Genomic DNA, 19,326 nt, shown 5'->3' on the forward strand with positions numbered 1-19,326 from the left:
TTTTTTTTCGGGCTTTTTTTCCCCCCCCCCCCCCCAATTATTTTATTTAGTACCTTTACACTTATATTCTTCAGTTTATTTTTATTACTGAGCCAATATACATTCTGCTACTTCCCCTTTAGATATACTGACAATGTATAGCAATCTCAAGTGTGTGCTTCTGGTAAGTCTGATTCATACCTGTAGGTGGTGTGCGGAGCGTAAACTTCCTTCATTGGAAACTCCAGAATCTCTTTAATTACACGACTTCGACTTTCTAAAAAGGGTTTCACTGGAAGCAGCTCAGGAGTAAGACAACCACTCATCCCATCACACACAGGGGAAATTTCAAGTTTTAGAAGCCCTTAATTAAAAAAAACAACAGATCAGTGCTAATATAGGCACAAAGAGGACAAGCACTATAAGCAATTCAATTGAAGCTTTTTATTCCTACTGTATATGGTCTGTGGAGCACAGGTACCTACAAAGACTATACACAGACAGCTGGCATGGCCCAAAATGACAGTTGCTAGCCAGCTAAAAAGGTAGCCACAGACATTACAGAATGTTCATTTGGTATTCTTCTTTACAGTCAGATAAGGAACATTTCTATGGTTGTAGTACACTTCATGACCCTGGCTGAAAAATCTGTTGGGGCAAATTTGATTGGCCTGGATGGATTTACTAGGCCATTTAGTGCTATTACCCAGAGACAGCCAGTGTCTGCAGTGCCCCCTCCTATGCCCTCCAAAGGCAAAATATACAGCTTTATCCAGTGCATGTTGGTAGACAGGTGTTTTCTTAGACAGAGATATTGACGTCTACGCCCTGTATGTACAATCAGCTGCCTTCAGAATCAGTTGCCAGATTTAGATTGTATACGATTTCCTGTCTACTTCTAACATTTTTTTAAAATATTCATTATTATTCAAGATTTATGAAGACCAAAAAAACTGACCATGGAAGATACATGCATGCCGTGCATTGGCATACACACACATAAATATACAGTCACTTTAAGCCTTAATGTTTAGGGTAGTGGGGATAATAAAATAGGATTGGTAATCGGTTGATACTGCATATTGCTCTTCATAAATGTTGAAGAATACTGAATATTTAAAAAAAGTGTTGGGAGTAGACAGGAAATCCCATACAGTCTTAAGCTGCAAACCGATTCTGACGGCAGCTGATTGTGCATACAGGGCGTGGACGTTAAGATCTCTGTCTAAGAAAACAAAAAAATCGAGCCAAATTGTATTTATTCTATTGTTTTAAAAAACCTGGTGATCCTGTCAGCTCCCCTGGGTTCCTGTTTCAAACTGACCATGACAAGCACGGAAGAAGATTTGTGCTCGCATGGTAAGTTTGCGTCCCTGGGATTACTGCTAGAAGGTACAGGATGCTGTGCCAATGCTCAGCATGCATGTATCTTCCCTGGTCGTTTTTTTGGTCAGTTTTGAGGTCATATCATCCACCCACCCGTATGTGATGAAAGCCACTGACGGGGACATTCATTCCTGTTATGTGTGTCAAATATGCCTGCCCCCTTATTAAACAGAGACACCCTAGTGAAGATTTAACAAAAAGGTAAAAAACTATTTAGAAAATAAATGTGTTTTGGCCTATGTAATACTATTTGCTGTATTAGAATGGTCTTTTAATGCACTGTTTTCAGAAATACTTTAAGGGCTTATGTCGATTGGGCTCTTATTCGTGTCAGACCTACTTCTCTGCCCATACACGTCCATCAGAATGCAAAAGCTGTTTGAGTAGGTCAAATGCAAGTCGAAAGGAGGTGAACTTCGAGTGATCTCAGCAGCGTCTCCAACTGATGTCAAATGCAAGCTGCATTTTCTCATAGACATATATCCATACCCTGTTAACACAGGTCCTTAATCTCGTTGACTACACATCAATAGTATTGCAACTGAAAAAAATACCTCAACATTATATTCTGCTTAAACTGCATTAAAACCTTAATTTATCTTTACTTCTTTATATCACTAGTGAACATGTTTAATGACATACTAAAAACCTATATACTGGGCATTTTATGATGACAAATACTGGACCAAGCAGCTTAATCTCTTTTTTTTTTTCTTGATTATGAAATAATAAATAAAAAAAACTACGAAGCATAAGGAGTTAAGCTTATTTAGTATTTTTTTTTATTATTTATTGTTTTTTTATAGCAACAGTTTTAATGGCTGTTTGCTTCCAAAACACAAAGAATTTATGTATGCATCGCACATTTTATGGAAATAATATGATTTATCGTGCATATATAGGTTAAGATAATTCATTAATGTAATTTCAAATCAAATCTATTAAATGTACCAAGGTGCCACCTTTATTATATAGCAGTCACGTCCATTCATGGCACTTCAGTTTTGTTCTAGAGCATGGGTAGCAAACTTTGGCCCTTCAGCCATGGTGAAACTTCAAATTCCCTAAGACATTGTAAGATTCTGACAGCCAGAGGCATGACTCCCAAAGGCAGATTCACGATGGGATCACCACTGCTGGAGGGCAGAAGTTTGGCTACCCCTGTTCTAGAGCTCCACAGGAGCCCCCAAGCTAGGGGCATGCTCAAAAAGAAAATGCGTTTTCATGCCTCACAGGTTTGTCAATAAACCTGCCTATGACATTAATGGGCTCATCAAGAGGCATAGAAAGTGGAAGGGTACAAATACGCATTCATATTAGAGGTCTGTAATTGCATAAGCCTTAATGTTATATGAGGTTCATTTTATATTCTAATTAAACTGAGTTTGGAATTTTGATTAGCACTTAAGTGATATTCCAGTCTTGGGTAAACACTATAAAATGTATTGCTTTTTATATCTCTCAAATATTCCATTTGCAAGATCTTGCCACTGAAGGCCCTCAGAGGTATATACGTAATTACTGCATTATGTATCGGAAAAAACAAGTTCTAGATGTCCTTTGAAATAACTGTGATCAAAGTGAGTGACCAATGTATAAAAACAAGCATCTGAGTAGGCGACACACTCATTTCTGTTTCAGACTAGGTTTGCTGTTCACAAAACACTCAAAACTTGCCCAGTTGCTTGTAAATTTTTCTACATCCTTACCTGGGATACATTTTGTTCTCCTCTGCAGAGATCTCTTGTAATCTGCTAGATGCTTGAATAAGTCTTCATCACTCAGTTTATCTCCTTCCTAATACAAAGAGCCACATAATAGCATTACATGGTTAACACAGAAAACATTGGCCAGAGAATATATGAATGTGTTTATATTTATATTTTTCTGTTCACAAAAATGTATATCTGGTACATGGAGTTTAGCAAGACCAGCACAATTAAAATCTTCTAACACTCCTCCCTGTCAATCAGCATTTTCTCCATTGTTTTCCTACATCACTTGAATCCCATGTGCAGTGCATGCTCCTCTCAATTTATCACCAGTATTAAAAGAGTCATGGAGAGGGATATGGCCAATGATGCTGACGGTAGTTCTCTCATACTTATAGTCCGCCTGTTGAATCTAAGTCAGGGTAATCAGATATGTTCTCCCAGCTCTCTCATCAACAATATACATCTTCTCACTTGAAGGAAAGGTACACTGCTATGGTTGCCAACCCTAAATGTATTTTTTCTAGAGATACTTGCACAAAAATGATGGGCAGCCTAGCATTTTAAGGCATATCACCATAACATTATCACACTGTCAACAATGACTATGTGGTATAATTTCTAAAAGTATGCTTTAGCTGTATAAAACTTGTATGAAAACCAACCTATCATGTGTGACAGATAGGTCGGTGCATCTATGCAGAAGGCTGTGTGATATACAGAGGCAGCTTACTCTTTTGTGAATCAAACGCCATATAAATATTCAGCCCAGAGTTAACATACAATTTGATTACAATGGTATAATGACCAATAACCAGGAGAAGGAAACAATCTTTCATTAAAATGTCTAGTCACCTTGACATTTTCAATTACTGAGAATAATTATTTTTTGTAGCTTCTTTGCTTAAAATAACACTAAACTCAGGAGTTAAATCTTAAAATGCATTCAAGTACCTCAACTATTAGCTAAAATGTAACTTGTTTGTGTATCACTTGGCTGTAAATCCTCAAATCATCTCTGAATTGGCGCTGACACTGTCCTTCCTTCTGGAGGGTGGCTACTTTTTTTCCCCATGGTCCCTGTGTGTGTTGTAAAGTAGCCATCGGTCCAAGCTCACTCCCGTGATGGACTAAAATCTCATGTTTAGTTTACTCATTTGTATTGAGATTATAGTCCATCATGGGAGAGAGCTTGGATTGGTGGCTACTTTACAACACACAGGGAACATGGGGAACAAAAGTAGCCACCGTCCAGAAGGAAGGACAGTGTCAGCGCCAATTCAGAGATGATTTGAGGATCTACAGCCGAGTGATAGACAAAAAAGATACATTTTTGTTAATATTTAGGGTACTTGAATTTATTTTTTAGATCTACCTCGAGTTTAGTGTCACGCTAAAGAACTTTACACATGAATGCTCCATAGTAGGAAGTCTGAGGGATGAGATGATGTTCAGCTGACACATTGTTTAGTCAGTTCATACCCGGTACTGCTAACATAAGTGAAAATTATTTACCTGCCTGAAGAAAATGTTTTGTGTAATTGTTGTTGGCTTAAATGGTGACGTTGAGCCTTCATCAACTAAATTACACCTCTCAGAAAGTCTTCTTGTTGGACCCAGTGAGGATCTTCTGTCACCGACTGCCTTGCCTATAGAAAAAAAAACAGTTCTTTAAAATTAACCATTACAAACTAGGAAGGAATACAGACATTTTACCTGTTTTTTTACAGACATTTTAGAAGTACAATTCTGCATTCCAATGGCAAACAGTAGAAAACTTACTGAAAAACTGAAACTGTAAGAAAATGCTCTGTATCCACAATCCTCTCGACTGGCCCATGTCACTGGTGTTGTCAAATTGGGCATAGAAAATGTATATAGAATCAGAGATTCACATAACATTGGTGACAACAAAACATGAAATATGCCCATTTAGTAACATTTTTGTCTCAGGGTTGACCTTTGTTTATCCCAGAAGTTTTTAAGTTCCTTTAGCGTTAATTCCCTGATTCAATCTATTGGTAGCCAATTTTGCTTACTTTGTAATGCAGTTCCTTAACATTAGTTTCTAATTCTCTCTTCCACAAGAGTTTCAGATAGAACCTTCTTGAGCTAGCAGTACTAAACTCTTAAACTATTTTTCAATAAGGAATCCATATCAAACAAAATATACATTGCCTAGCAAAGTATTTCTTTACATATTTGCCCAAGCAGCTACAGTCATCACGTTTCCAAACAGCCAGGGCTGTCTTTTTGCGCAGGGCAAAAGGGGCTACTGCTCTGGGCCCCATAATTTACAGGGGCCCACAGCATCTGTCCCTTTTGCCCAGAGCAGCAGACAGGAGAGTAGCGGAACCATTGATGGCAGGGGCAGACTGGGCCAGGGACTCAGGGGTGGACCTGCCCGAGCCTGGGGAGGCCTAGTGAGATCTGGTCCCGCCCCACAGCGGTGCCTGTTTACAGTGCTGGCCTGCACATTACCCCTGCTGTGACCTTCCACTTCTGCCCCTGCTGCGATCCACCACATCTGCCCTGCTGCAATCCACCACATCTGCCCTGCTGCAATCCACCACATCTGCCCCTTGTGTGATCCTCCACTTCTGCCCCTGCTACGATCCACCACATCTGCCCTGCTGCAATCCACCACATTTGCCCCTGCTATGATCTGACACATCTGCTCCTGCTGTGATCTTCCACATCTGCCTCTGCTGTGATACTCCACATCTGCCCTACTCTGATCTTCCATATCTGTCCCGCTGAGACCCATCACATCTGCCCCTGCTGCAATTCTCCACATCTGCCCTGCTGAGACCCTCCACATCTGCCCCTGCTGAGACCCTCTACATTTGCCCCTGCTGCTATCCACCACGTGTGCCTCTGCTGTGATCAGCCACATCTGTCCCTGCTGTGATCCACCCCATCTGTACCTGCTGAGACCCTTTGCATCTGCCCCTGCTGAGACCCTCCGCATCTGCCCCGGCTGAGACCCTCTGCATCTACCCCTGCTAAGACCCTCTTTTTCTGCCTCTGCTGAAACCCCCCACATCAGCCCCGTTGAGACACTCCACCTGAGACATAAGGCTGGCAGCCCAGAGCAGAGCCGCAGCACAGAGAATGTGGACAATTAATATATACTATTCTAAATTGCTGTATAATGTATTGCTGAAATATGTAGTCCTCCATAATTGGTGCCATTCTGCATTGTTGTATAATGTATTGCTGGGATTTGTAGTCCTCTATAGCTGATAGTATTATTCTGCATTGCTGTATAATGTATTGGTGGGATTTTTAGTCTGCTATAGCTGATGGTATTCTGCATTGCTGTATAATGTATTGCTGGGATTTGTAGTCTTCTACAGGTCGGTATTATTCTGCATTGCTGTATAATGTATTGCTGGGATTTGCAGTCCTCTACAGCCAGTATTATTCTGCATTGCTGTATAATGTATTGCTGGGAATTGTAGTCCTTTGTAGCTGGTGATATTCTGCATTGCTGTATAATGTATTGGTGGGATTTTTAGTCTGCTATAGCTGATGGTATTCTGCATTGCTATATAATGTATTGCTGGGATTTGTAGTCCTCTATAGCTGATGGTATTCTGCATTGCTATATAATGTATTGCTGGGATTTGTAGTCCCTCTACAAAGGGCAGAACTACCAGTCTACCAGGGGCGCAGGGTTTGCAGCTGCGACCGGGCCCTGGTGCTCCACCACTGTCCTAAAATCATTAGTCTGTAAATGTTATCAGTGCATACCTAAAATATATATATACTGAACTTTCAGTCCAGTACAAGATCACATGGGACAGAACAGTCTTCAGCAGCTGTCCATCTACTAGCTTGGAGAAAGGAGAACAGGGTGGAAGGAGGAGAGGGGAACAGGGGATGGTTTGCCTTGTTGTGCCTGTGTGTTTGTGGAGACACACAGCTTACTAGGACACACAAAGGTGGCACCATAGGACCCTGCAAGGGAAAGGAGCCACCCTAAAACAGGATATCAGGACCAGTACTCGGGGAACCAGCCGATTCTGCAAGAAACTAAAACTTTTAAACATCAAGGAGCAGTATCTATTGTAAGTGATTTAATCAGTAATTTAAATAGCTTTAAAACCTTTTACTTTGGGAAATACTTATTTCTGTTACTTAAACCTACAGCAAAATGAAATGTCTCAGATTCATAACTGTATTCATTAACTTCCATACTTTAAACTTTAAGCTCCATACTAGGGAACAAGTATCTTCCACAAGCATCAAAGGATAACCACTGCACCTCCATTCTGTCAGACAGAAACTAGCTTGAAATTCCTTCACCTTTCTGGCCAGGCATGTTCAATGTAGATGTATAGCATAGCCATTTACCATTATATACATCCTGCTTGTAACCACATCTGGAAGTAGGTACCAGTTTTGCTTAGCCACTTGGTCAATTTCTGAGCAAAAAGGTGCTATTGGTACTGATAAGCTTTAGCATCTTGTTCTTTATACTCTGTCTGGTATCCTGGTTATGACTTTGGTATGTTCTCTTGTTCCCATCGATTGTTTTCTGCTTGGCTTGACCTTCTGCCAGTGATACGATTTTTTCTGAACACTGCCTGACCTTTGTTCATGTTTTGATTATGATCTGTCTTGATGATTTGGTATTTCCCTTCAGCTGCTGGTCAGACATTGTCTAGTGTGGCAACTGGGAGCAGTGTAATGGGAGTATCATGTAGCAAAATTAAAACTTCCTTATGGAGATTCCTTGCCACAGACTAGATGCTCCATAGACCCAACACTTTAAGGGCACCCAGACACATGAGAGCTACAAAACCCATTTATTAGTCTTTCTTGGTAAGTTTTAGGTTGAACCACTGATCCATATTTTAACCCTTTTTGGACTTGCTCTGCTTTATCAGTATATTTTAAGAACCGAGATCTCTCAACCTAAATATAATACTGTAAATGGGGCATATCTACTACAACATACCATTTATGCTTTCGGTTTCAGGGGCTTCTTTTTCCAGCGTCATGACATTAATGCAACTTAGTAGACTGATTGGTATCCAAGCAAATGGCATCCGATATCTTCCCAAGCGTTGACAAAAGTTTTCAGCCTGCGTTTTAAGTTTGTCAATTTTTTCTTTAGTCTGTAATAAAGGTAAAGAAACCAAACATATTATTTTTTAAATTGCATTCTAGCTTATAAGTAAAAAAAAAAACAAAAACAAACATTTTTGACATTCTTAGAAACATTTGTATTGTACTGCATCCCAAAATATAGGCTTCCCACCGAAAAATATGGTGAATATGTGTAAAAATATCTTTACACTTAAAATATGTATGAAAGCTCTCTCTCCCAAATTTTTCATTGCAGTAAAGATGTAAAATTATGTACATGAACATTTGGGAACCCTGTAGAGCTTCTTAACGTTTGTTATAAAGTTATAAAGGTTTAAGCAGAGGGGAAAACTAATGAAGAGTGGAGCAAAAGAAATGCCTAGGCAGCCAGCTAAATTAAAAGCATTCAGATATGCTGAAGTAGGAGCAGCTTTACATGTCTGGACTATTCGTCTGTGGCTTTTCTCAGCCCTTCCTCTATTCCATTAACAGTAGCAAGAAAAAAGTTGACCCAAACTATATATCTTTGTTTAATAACAGCTTTTTTTGTTTTATTTTTAACTCTGACCAGAAACCATGAGGATGTATATAGTACAACAATAAATGGCTCCTCATTAAGCCGCTTTATTACATTTTGTGCATTGTTTTACCTTTCCCAGAATATGTTACCATTTTCATTAGACAAAATCTAAACTGAGAACTCTGAACATAGGTTGAAAGTGTTGTTGCCATTGCGTTTTCTTGGTTACATTTGCAGGTTTTTTGTATTATTTTAAATGCTTTTGAAATTTAAAGGCACTAAGCTAATGACCAACAACCTACTTTTCCACCATCACTTTCTTTTAAAACCATGTATGGTTCTGAGCATTCTGAGATTTCTCCCTGCTGAAGAACCTTTTCAACCTGCAAAAAGGGAGAAAAAAAAAACAAATTATAAATGTATTCTGTTTAAAAATACACTAATTCTTTATTGTCCATAATCTGGACAGTATGAAGGCTGAAGGGCATCCAAAATGCAATTTGCTCAGCTGAGGCCTCAAGATGAATCACTGCACCAGAAGAGACACTCTCACCTTAACTACTAGGAATATATCTTGAGACGGGTAAGTAATAGAGAAGAGTGCAGTTCTTGCTTGGCTTGAAGGAGCCACAGTAGGTGTGTGAGCACGGAGGTAGATCTTGAATGCATCTGAATTCAAGTCACAGTGAAAACTCTCTGAGATCTAAGAAATGGAAAAACACAACGTTGAACAAAATTTCAAAGCTGACACATTCAAAACTTTTTTACAATGGAAAACTTTATATCATCAATTTCAGGACTTCAACTTCAGGACAATCTACACTCAGGGGTCTAGTTATAAAGCAGTAAATATGACTTTCGCCAAACATTCTCTGTAGGTGAATCAATCTGTCAATTAAAAAACATGCACCTGGAAAAATTCACCTGCAGTGAATGTTTGCTGAATGCCAGAATCATTGCTTTATAATTTGGCATCTGAAAGAAGAACCTTGGTTACCCATTACCCAAGTGCAGAACAATTGTACCAAGGCAGCACTACATCGATTTCATATCTGTCACATTTATTAATCTAATCCAGTATAAATAGGTTAAGCCATGTACCCAAAAAATGTTTTGTATTTTAACACAACAGAGAATTTATACTAAAAATTATGGTATAAACATTGTTTAAAATATAGCTGAAGTGAGGAAGGGAAGCATTAATTAGGAGTTGAAGTATATATATATCACACAATTTTTTTAACGTTTTAGAAACCCATTTTTTTTATGTTGCTGCCTGTGTTCTGTTGAAAAGATATCCTTCCACTTCCTGTTCTGTGGACACAACAGGAAGTAGGAGTAAATATATCCAAAGTGGTGAGAAATCCCCTCTTAAACGATCATCGGTAGAACAAATGTCCCTATTGCCAGATTCCTCCTCTCTTGTTGTTCCAGTGACAACTGTAAAATTTTGGATTCCCCAGCACTTTCTCTATAATTATTATTATTATACAGAATTTATATAGCGCTAACAGTTTGCGCAGCGCTTTACAATATAAGGAAGACCTTACAATCACAATCCAATTAAAGACAAGATGGTAAGGAAGGCCTTGCCATTGACAATGGTTACCAGCAGAGTCACTTAAATAGTGGTTAAATAGGAAACTAACACTTTGTTAAAGCATCTGTAGCAGTGCAATTCTGTAACACACTTTCAAAGTGAATGATGATTACCATTGGCTGTTGTAGTGATCATTCCAGCAGGAGCCACTATGTGACTCACTAAATAGTAAAACAAGCATAAGCATGATAACCCTGGTGCTTGCACTTTAAAAAATCATGTAATGGAAGCTTGTATATTTCCATCTTGACAGGTTTCCTTTGTGCATACAGTTCTATTGGGTGTAAAATATAGCTGTACATTTAAACCAGCACAATTTTTCAGAAGATGACATTTAATTACCTTTTTTCGTTCTTTACAGTCGTATAGTGCAATGCTTACAAAGAGCGGTTCAATGTCAATATCCAATCTGTGTGGGAAAGAGGAAGAGGAAATCGAAATTTAAAACAGCATGGTATGCACATCTGAACTAAGTAAAGGGTAATAAAGTACTTAACAGTACTACAAACATAAAAGTAACATATACAGTTTACATTAGGGCATGTGTCAAAAGATTAGTTGCATGTAAGTTGTCAAATGCACCTGTCAATTAATATTGGATGAGCTCCCAATCATCTCAAACTAATGCACTAACACAAGCCCAAAGCCACTGGACACATGTGCTTAAAGTCGGCAAGTTGAACAATACATAGCACAATAAAGACCAATGGTGTGACTACAGCCATACCTGCTCAAGCAGTTGCTACGGTGCCTTGCAGTGGGACCACCCCCGCACTGCAAGGGTTAACTGCTTGTTTATATTCACCTGATCCTCTGAGCTGGCTAGCTCTAAAGGTGGCCATACACCTTACAACCATCGCACAACTTTTGTTGTGCGATGGTTGTAAGGTCATTACAATTTCGTACAATCTGTCCATCTTGGACAGGCAGATCGTACTTGCGTACGATTTTCGGCGGATTTTCAAGCGTGCTCGTAAGAGGAAAGTCGTACAACCTTACAGTAGAAGCGGTCGCACGCTGTCCATACACCTGCCGATTATCGTACGATCGCGGGATCACCTGCGATTATCGTACGATAATCGGCAGGTGTATGGGCACCTTTAGACCGGTCCCTGGAGCCTCTCTCACCCTCTGCTGCAGTGGCCTAAGGTCCCATAAATCATCACATTCTATGCAAAGTGTAAAGAATGTGAGGATGCTAAGGAACATTCCAATGCTGCAGAAGAGGAGCAGAGAGGCTTCAGTGACAGGAAAAGCAGGCAGCTGGTGAGAATAACTTTTTTTTTTACCACCTAGACAAAAAAGAAGCACTTAACCCTTGCAGTGCGGGGTAGCCCCACTTCAAGGGTTAAAAACACTTTTGCCTGCAGTTCGTCTTTAAAAAAATTAGGCGTTCCCGGATCCATACAGGATGGGAGAAAATTGTGACTGATTTACAAAACAAAGATAACTTCAGTGACAATGTTTACAATAACAGTAAGCAAGATTCAATACTGTACTTCAGAGTATGCAGCTTGACCATTATTCTGTATCCCATGTGCTCCTTGGGACAATCTGGTAAAGGGCGGATTTCAACAGTGTCGTCCTAAGAATGAGTACAGAGTTATATCAGAAATACAGATAGAATAGATACAAATTGTAAGGATTCATTTAATATCTATATGTGGGACAAATGTATGCATATTGCGTCTAGAACAGTGGTTCTCAACCTGTGTAACCTCAGGACCCACATTTGTACTTGGTCATTAAGTCGCGACCCAAGTTGCACTGCAATGGAACGCAAGACATTGCGGTACTGCACATTGGCTGCTGTGCAGTGATGGAGCTCCATGCATATGTGCATTGCTTGTACAACTCCTTTGCACACCCTGTAGAGATGTCAGGAGCCAGAATGTGACATCACTCCAGTCCAGGCACCTCTACCGGACATGCGAGGGAACTGTAAGCAATTCTCGTCTGGATGGAGTTCCCTCATGGCCATAGCTCCAGCCCACCCCACCTCAAGCTGGCACTCAGGGCCAGGCAGCTTATTCTGAATGGCTGCTTGGTGCGAGAATGGACATTACTGCGCTAGAGGGAGGCTGAGGAGCCTCTCAGCTAGAAAAGTGGAGAGCATGCAGCGACCCACTGAACAAGGGTCCGCGACCCACTTTTGGGTCACGACCCACCAGTTGAGAACCAAGGGTCTAAAATTACTGGATTTGATTGATAACTGACTCAGGCGCAGGCATCTTAAAACTTTACTGACATTAAAAAAGGCTATTTTATTTTAAGAGTCAGTGGTAAAAATATAGTAAAATACTGTGTTGCCAAAATGAATAGACCTAAAGTGCACTTATTCTGCTGGGGAAAAACTAAATACTGCAAAGCAGGTGGGTAAAGAAAATTGGCATTATCTGTTTTCTTTTTTTTTCATTGTGATGGTGCTAAACTATTTTGGAAGGTTGATGTTAAGTTCCATCTCCTAAAGTAATTAAGTTTCACCCATCTTAACTAGCTAAAGGCCACTTGCTTACTATTAAGTTCAGTCCTTTTGCATAGCAAAAACTCAAGGTTATGGAAGAGTTAGCTAGTTGTCACCTTTGCTGATGTTATGAGACTGTCATAAATAACGTTTCACAACCTTTCTTCCTCCATAGCCATGGTAACAGTAGTCGTGAAACATAACATTTCTAAAATACATTAGAATCTGTACAAAGGAAGCACCGAGTACAGTGCCTTCCTGTGCTACAAAATGACAGTGCGGAAAGGACCTCTGCGCTTAAACACTGAGGGTTCCAGCACAAAGCACTGCTCCATTAGGTATCATGAGGAAGTATTGTAGATCAAGCAGAAGACCTGCCAGCATTAAGGGCACCCACCAGGGAGTGAGAACCCATACTATCTCTTTCTAAGCTTGACCCATCATATGTCCAGGGAGAGGAAGATGTTTCTCTTCCAAGTGGCACCTATACTGACATAAGGTCTGAAGTAAGTGGGGGTTGAATATCTGCTGCATTCAGTCACCATAAAATTCCCCCCAGCCCCTGGACAGCCATCTGCAGATCCTCTAACCTCGCACAGTGCCCCCAGGCCTCCTGAGCCTCCCAAAAAAAAAGAAAAGGCTAGTTGCACTCCTTACCGGTATGACCCTGTGATCGAGGAGGGGTGCTCGGAATGACTGCGGATGGCGCCGCCAAATACAGAAAATTGCAGAAACGTCACCAGCACACCAAATCCTTATAGGATCAAAGCGCTTGTGTAACTGACATGAGTTTGCAATAAAATCTACGAACTTTGATCCTATAAGGATTTGGTGTGCTGGTGACATTTCTGCAATCTCCTGAGCCTCCAGTCCCCACAAAGCCCCCCAACTTTTCACATTACTCTACAAAGCCATCAAGTGTTCTGCAGAGTGCCTTATCACCCTTCAGAAGCCCCCACAGAGACACCAAGGGGTCTATTCACTATGCTGCCGAGGGCAGCCGAGTGAAATTGACCATTTTAAACCTATTTTAATGTTACATTTTTAAATATTTTCTTGTCTTGAAAAGACACTGACTCATGCATAATAAACCGGAGGGAGGGCATATTCTCCTTGGACACTGGGTGACCTTGTTCCAGCACTGCTTCCCATACCCTCATCCTTTTTCCATTTAGAGTGCAGTTTGAAGCAAAAACAAAAAGTTCACTGTCCAGTCACTAAACTTCCACTGGCTTTGCATAAAATTTAAAAATATTTGCCCATACATACTTCGGGCAGTAATCTAGATAAGATGCATTCTCATTTATACTGGTTCCGTCTATAACATGGCAGCAGTATTTTTTTAAGTACCCTCTAAAGGTTACAAATATTTAGTCAAAATAAAACATTATACAATCTGGTTTACAAGGTCCACTTTGGGAATAGTTCATAACACTTATTTTTAGGTTTGCAAGTCAACTAGCATTTCCCCCACAACTGTTACAGCTGGCCTAACAGAATACCTCATCCACAGGCGGGCTTAGTGCAAAAAGGTCTGCTTGTCTATTAGCCCGGCGAGCTTCTTCACTTTGCCTCTCCAAGTCTTCAACATTTGAAAGCTGAAGGAGGTTCTTTAAACGACTTTCTGGATTTAGGCCACGCAGATCGAAGTCACAAGATGTGAGTGTACTTCCAGATTCAGTAGACAAGCCAGCAGTAAGACCTCCATCAGCCTATAGAGATACATTATACAAGTATTACTGGTGGGAAAGAGTACAGAGAGGAGATCCACCTCTAGAGGAGCATATACATACAGCATATTCTATGGTGTACACATCAAGATAATTAAAGCAACAAGAAGAAAGTTTAAATAAAGTGCTCATATGAAATTTCTAACATGATGAAAAAAATCTATTAAAATTCAACTACGGAACGGCATTTGTGGGTAGAAGTGTTGCAGAAAGATCTAAACCAGTGGCAATCAATACAAGAATGAGCAGTCTTTATTCGAATGACTTTAGATTTGCATATAATACAACAGTAACGTATTATTTATCATGACATCTTAAAATACATTGAAATAGGTTATGTAATAGCACATGAATTTATTGTGTCGGGTACATTCCTATATTCCACTCAGTGAATGTCATAGCCAGTATATGTCTGGAGACATCAAGAGCTCTCCATAGTGCTGAACCGGGGCATCTCCACTGTGATAAACTGTAACATCATTCACCATATTGGACTAATACAAAATATGGAGTTCAGTGACATCACAAGGAACTCTGAGAAGACACCTCTGCAGAGTTCCCTGTGCATTTAACATTGTTGCATTGCCAGTATCGCCCTCACTTGTTATTCAAGGAGAATAAGGAACTTCTGCTCACCCATTAGGATCTGGAATATACTGTAGAGGAGAACTTGTGTATGGCATAAATTAAAGTGGTTGAATACTGTTAGAACAATAAAACAATAAAGCAATTTTTAACTACTGTGGTTTTTTTCTCTTTACTTATTCACACACCCAGATCAGAAGGAAACATAGAAAAGGTTCATCTGTCTAGCAACGAAATAGCAATCATGCAGGTGGGTGGGATGAGAATCAGAAACTATGGCAGGGAGCTGGCAGATGACTATCAGTAAAACATAATTTTTGGTTGGACTATCCCTTTTATATTATTTCAAGTTAAAAAAAATATACCTGTTCATTTAGCCTGGCCTCTGTTTCATCAGACTCAAATATTTGCTTTTGGAGTGTTTTTTGGAAGTCCTTCCTAGAGCCACTTCTGCTAAAGTTGCTTGTACCTGAGTTTTCCTGATTCCTGAAAGAAAATATAAAATCCATTAAACATGAAAATGGTCTGCACTATAAATAAGGAAATGTCATGTCTCAGGCATAGTCTAGGGAAACAATGGGCTCCTTCAAACTGAGGCATACTTTAATTCTAATTTAATCATCTTCTTTAACCAAAAAAAACAACACACTGACTGTATTCCTAATTGTCAGTCACAGTACAGTACTCAATGGGGGTCATCTATCCTGGCTATAAAGTTGTTTTCAGTAATAATAAAATAAATATACCAAGATGTACAAAGACCCGTGATCAAGACACCCCAAAACTAGAAGCACGTATACAGTATTTTGCACATACTTCTATGCGCTGATTCAATAAATCAGTAATAATAAATATAATTAGTGCAAAGAGCAACTATGATAAAATACCTATAGTTTTCAAAAAGGATGTAATAAGTTTAAGTTTACCTTTGGGACCATGTTTCATTTTACACCCATGATCCCCACAGAGTGCTGCTATATTATTTTGAACTCAGTGGGGCTGTGCGCGGCCCACACAGGTACATCACCTATTTACAGATCCTTTGCCAGGACCTGTAAATGGAGAACTGCCACCACAGTGGAGGAACCTGTAGCGCTCAATGAATTACAAGTAACATCACTGCACTTGTAATCCATTCATTCATCCTCCCGTCCATGTTATTGAATGTCTGTACCGAGGTACGGACATGGAGGGGAGGAAGAGACTGCAGGAGCCAGACCATTGCACCCACAATCTACTGATCACAGTTGAAATGCTTTACCGGCTAAAATTCCCAAAAATAATAAATGCACATTTTTCATTTTATAAAGATGTTTGCATTCATTATTTTTCGCAAAAAGTGGACTCTGGCTTTAAAGGAAACATTAACAGGGTTGCAAAAGGTTATTTTTCACTTCCCTATTTTTTAGAGTACTGTATTTGTAAAATGACATCTCTACACAATGCTAAACACCTTTAGGAGCTCTGCTTACCAGTTCTACTTATCTAGCTTCCTCTGTTGTGGAGGAAGTGCCTGTATGTACTATCTTCATGTTATAGTTATATTTTTTATTTATGGGCATACTATATTGTCTTTTCTGACCTTTGTTATAGTTACAAGGCTGAAACATTCATTTTCAACTAGATTATACTTTCCAAGGACAGTCTCAGAGTTATATATGTGTACCTCCACCTCTCATAATGGGTTACTTAGTACTAGAAATGTGAAACATACCAGTAAATGAAACATTGCTCATCGATCTACTGCATTGGTCCAAAGATTGTATGGGGGGAATTTATCAAAACTGGAGCAACCAGTGACATCAGTGAACAAGGCATAACGCCGGACAGAGCTGCTGAAAGTGCTTCGAATAAATCAGCCACACATGCCTCCCCCCCTGCCCCACCACTGACCATTCCCTGACAGCTCCCAGCCCAAACCCAAACCCCTCTCCCGAAACAACATCGCCTTAGCCGGCAATTTACCTACGAACAGCCCTGACCACTATTTATGTATTTTCTGACTATTTATGATGGATACCCAATATATTTTACCACTGTATATTTGTCTGTTTACTTCGCTTGTAATGCTTAATAAAGATAGAATTAATCTAAGTATTTAGACATGTGAACCACCCAAATATATAATAAGTGATAGTGTGGTACACTGAGAATGAAAAAGATTAAGAACATTTAATATTAAAAATTAGACTATTTTGTGAAAGAGATAAGTGGGCCTGTATATATCTTATATTTCAATGATTACAATTTGCTGAGGGTCTGCTGCAGGCATGAGAGTAAACAGAGACCTACATGTGTTTCCTGGACCAAAGACTGGGGATCACTGAGCATGCAGTCTCAAGTGATGTGTTGGCAGGAAACATGTACTAAGAAATATGTAGGAGGCACTGGCGAGTTTCTACAAAATAATATAGCTGTATGACTGCCATTGGCTTCAGCACTTTCTGAATCACAGACCTAGAACAAGTATGTAACAAGAGGAGTCACACTGAAGACTATTTATCTGGATATACAGTATGTTCTGGGTCGGTGAATACTATTGTTGTTGAATAAGGCTGAAAAACAGACAACTAGCATTTTTACAAAGAAAGGTCAGCAGTCGAAGACTATATATGTTTCAATACATTTTTCTTTTAAGTGTGTATTTTTGCAACTGTAAACTGTGTTTCTGCAATTTTATAATGCACTGAGGCTGACTTGACTGCAAAAGCTCAAACTACCTGTAGATGGCAGTAATATTAGACTAAGCAAAGTTCAACACAGCTCTTTTCACTGTAGCCAAATTCACTATCTTCTTTTTTGGAGCTCTCGTCTGATTCAGCAGGACTGGCTCTGTTTGGTAGTGCTCATGATTAATGGGTAATATTAGTATCTTCATACCATTTGTCAGCACACTGAATACCAGGGGATCATAAAAAAAATTGCATTTTTCTTTTTTGGGGGGATTGGAGTCAGTAAAGCATTGCAACCACAATCAGTGGATTGCAGGTGCAATGTTCTGGCTCCTGCTGAATCTTCCTCAAGTCCCTGTCCATACCACGGTATGGATATTAAGTAAGAGTTTCGAAACATTGAGCAGCTCTACCCTCTTGTCACTAATCGCGCTGCTTGAACCTCGGTGCCTGGTAAAGCCTTCACTGAGCAAACGGTTAAAAAAATGCATTTGTTTGTTTGCTGATGCCTTTTTACAAATAAGTACTGAAAGAACGGATCCCTTTGCGAGTGCTGTTTGTTTACCTATATTAAATAACAGGGATGGGAGTATGTATGAATGGACTGCAAATGCGTTGATGTACTCCCTGAATATGGGTGTAACATGAAACATGGTATAAAAGGTAAACTTTGCCTCTAAAACAAATAAGTAATGGAGAGCTAGATTAATTTGATTTTGAAGTTGTCCTATTCAAAACGACTGGCTGTATTGGGTAGTGTTTATGATTACAGGGCACTATGCATATCCCTATTCTGTTTGCCAGCACACTGAATGCCAGGGGATCTGGAAAGATTCTAAGACCCCAGTATACATAAACCCTTAGAATTTCTATATATGAAGTATATATTGTAGCATTACATATTACACATTTTTCAGAAACTCATATGGTTATATAATTGTAGAACTCCATCAAATCCCAACATGTATTATTTATTTTTGGATAGAGTGGGTAAGGTTAAGAACCTCTGTTATGTTTTTATTGCTGTCTTTGTGAGGACATTTCTCCCAACGTCCCATAATGAGAAGGAAGTGAAATACTTGAAACTGGGACTCAACTTGATCTCTGGGACAGAGATCAAAACACTGTGTCAGTGGAGTGGAAAAGGCTTAGAACATGTGTCATTAAACATCAATACAAGCTTGTTAGAAGTGCTAACAATTGCAGAGTCTCGGCATGTCATTTGCCTGCAAGATGAATAGCAGCAAGCAGCTCCCTATGGCTAGCAGTGTGGCTGTGTGATCAAGAAAGATTGCCCTGGATCCTGGCTTTGCACACAAAGCGCTAGTGTGGGAGGCCTGCCAGTACCAGATTTACAGCAAGGTTGCTGTGCTGTCCTCATGGCCACAGACAGGGAGACTATTCTTGCTAAGCTGTGCTATATGTTCGGAGGGACCTTTGTCAATTTTGCTGCTATCCACATTCCAGGCTCATGATATGCTGGGAATGTTTTTTTTTTATTATTGATTTTCGACATAACACATATACGGAGGCAGTGGTAGTACATGGCTACATATGACACAGAAATCGAGGTGTTACACA

At 39.7% G+C, this 19,326-nt stretch overlaps 1 protein-coding gene across 1 annotated transcript in view; it reads right to left on the reverse strand.

The window, feature by feature from the left end:
* DOCK8 (dedicator of cytokinesis 8) overlaps positions 1-19,326 on the reverse strand; it is a 129,582-nt gene that overhangs the window by 81,692 nt on the left and 28,564 nt on the right. Inside the window, exons 5-14 of the mRNA XM_018571256.1 lie at positions 15,439-15,559; positions 14,261-14,470; positions 11,794-11,879; positions 10,637-10,703; positions 9,248-9,397; positions 8,997-9,077; positions 8,044-8,203; positions 4,593-4,726; positions 3,075-3,162; positions 181-343 (exon numbers count right to left, since the gene is read on the reverse strand). Coding sequence (XP_018426758.1) covers positions 181-343; positions 3,075-3,162; positions 4,593-4,726; positions 8,044-8,203; positions 8,997-9,077; positions 9,248-9,397; positions 10,637-10,703; positions 11,794-11,879; positions 14,261-14,470; positions 15,439-15,559 — 1,260 coding nt within the window. The remainder of the gene's footprint in view (positions 1-180; positions 344-3,074; positions 3,163-4,592; positions 4,727-8,043; positions 8,204-8,996; positions 9,078-9,247; positions 9,398-10,636; positions 10,704-11,793; positions 11,880-14,260; positions 14,471-15,438; positions 15,560-19,326) is intronic.

This window comes from Nanorana parkeri, unplaced genomic scaffold (assembly GCF_000935625.1).
Source record: "Nanorana parkeri isolate BGI_ZX_2015 unplaced genomic scaffold, ASM93562v1 scaffold1713, whole genome shotgun sequence".
Taxonomy (NCBI): Eukaryota; Metazoa; Chordata; class Amphibia; order Anura; family Dicroglossidae; genus Nanorana; species Nanorana parkeri.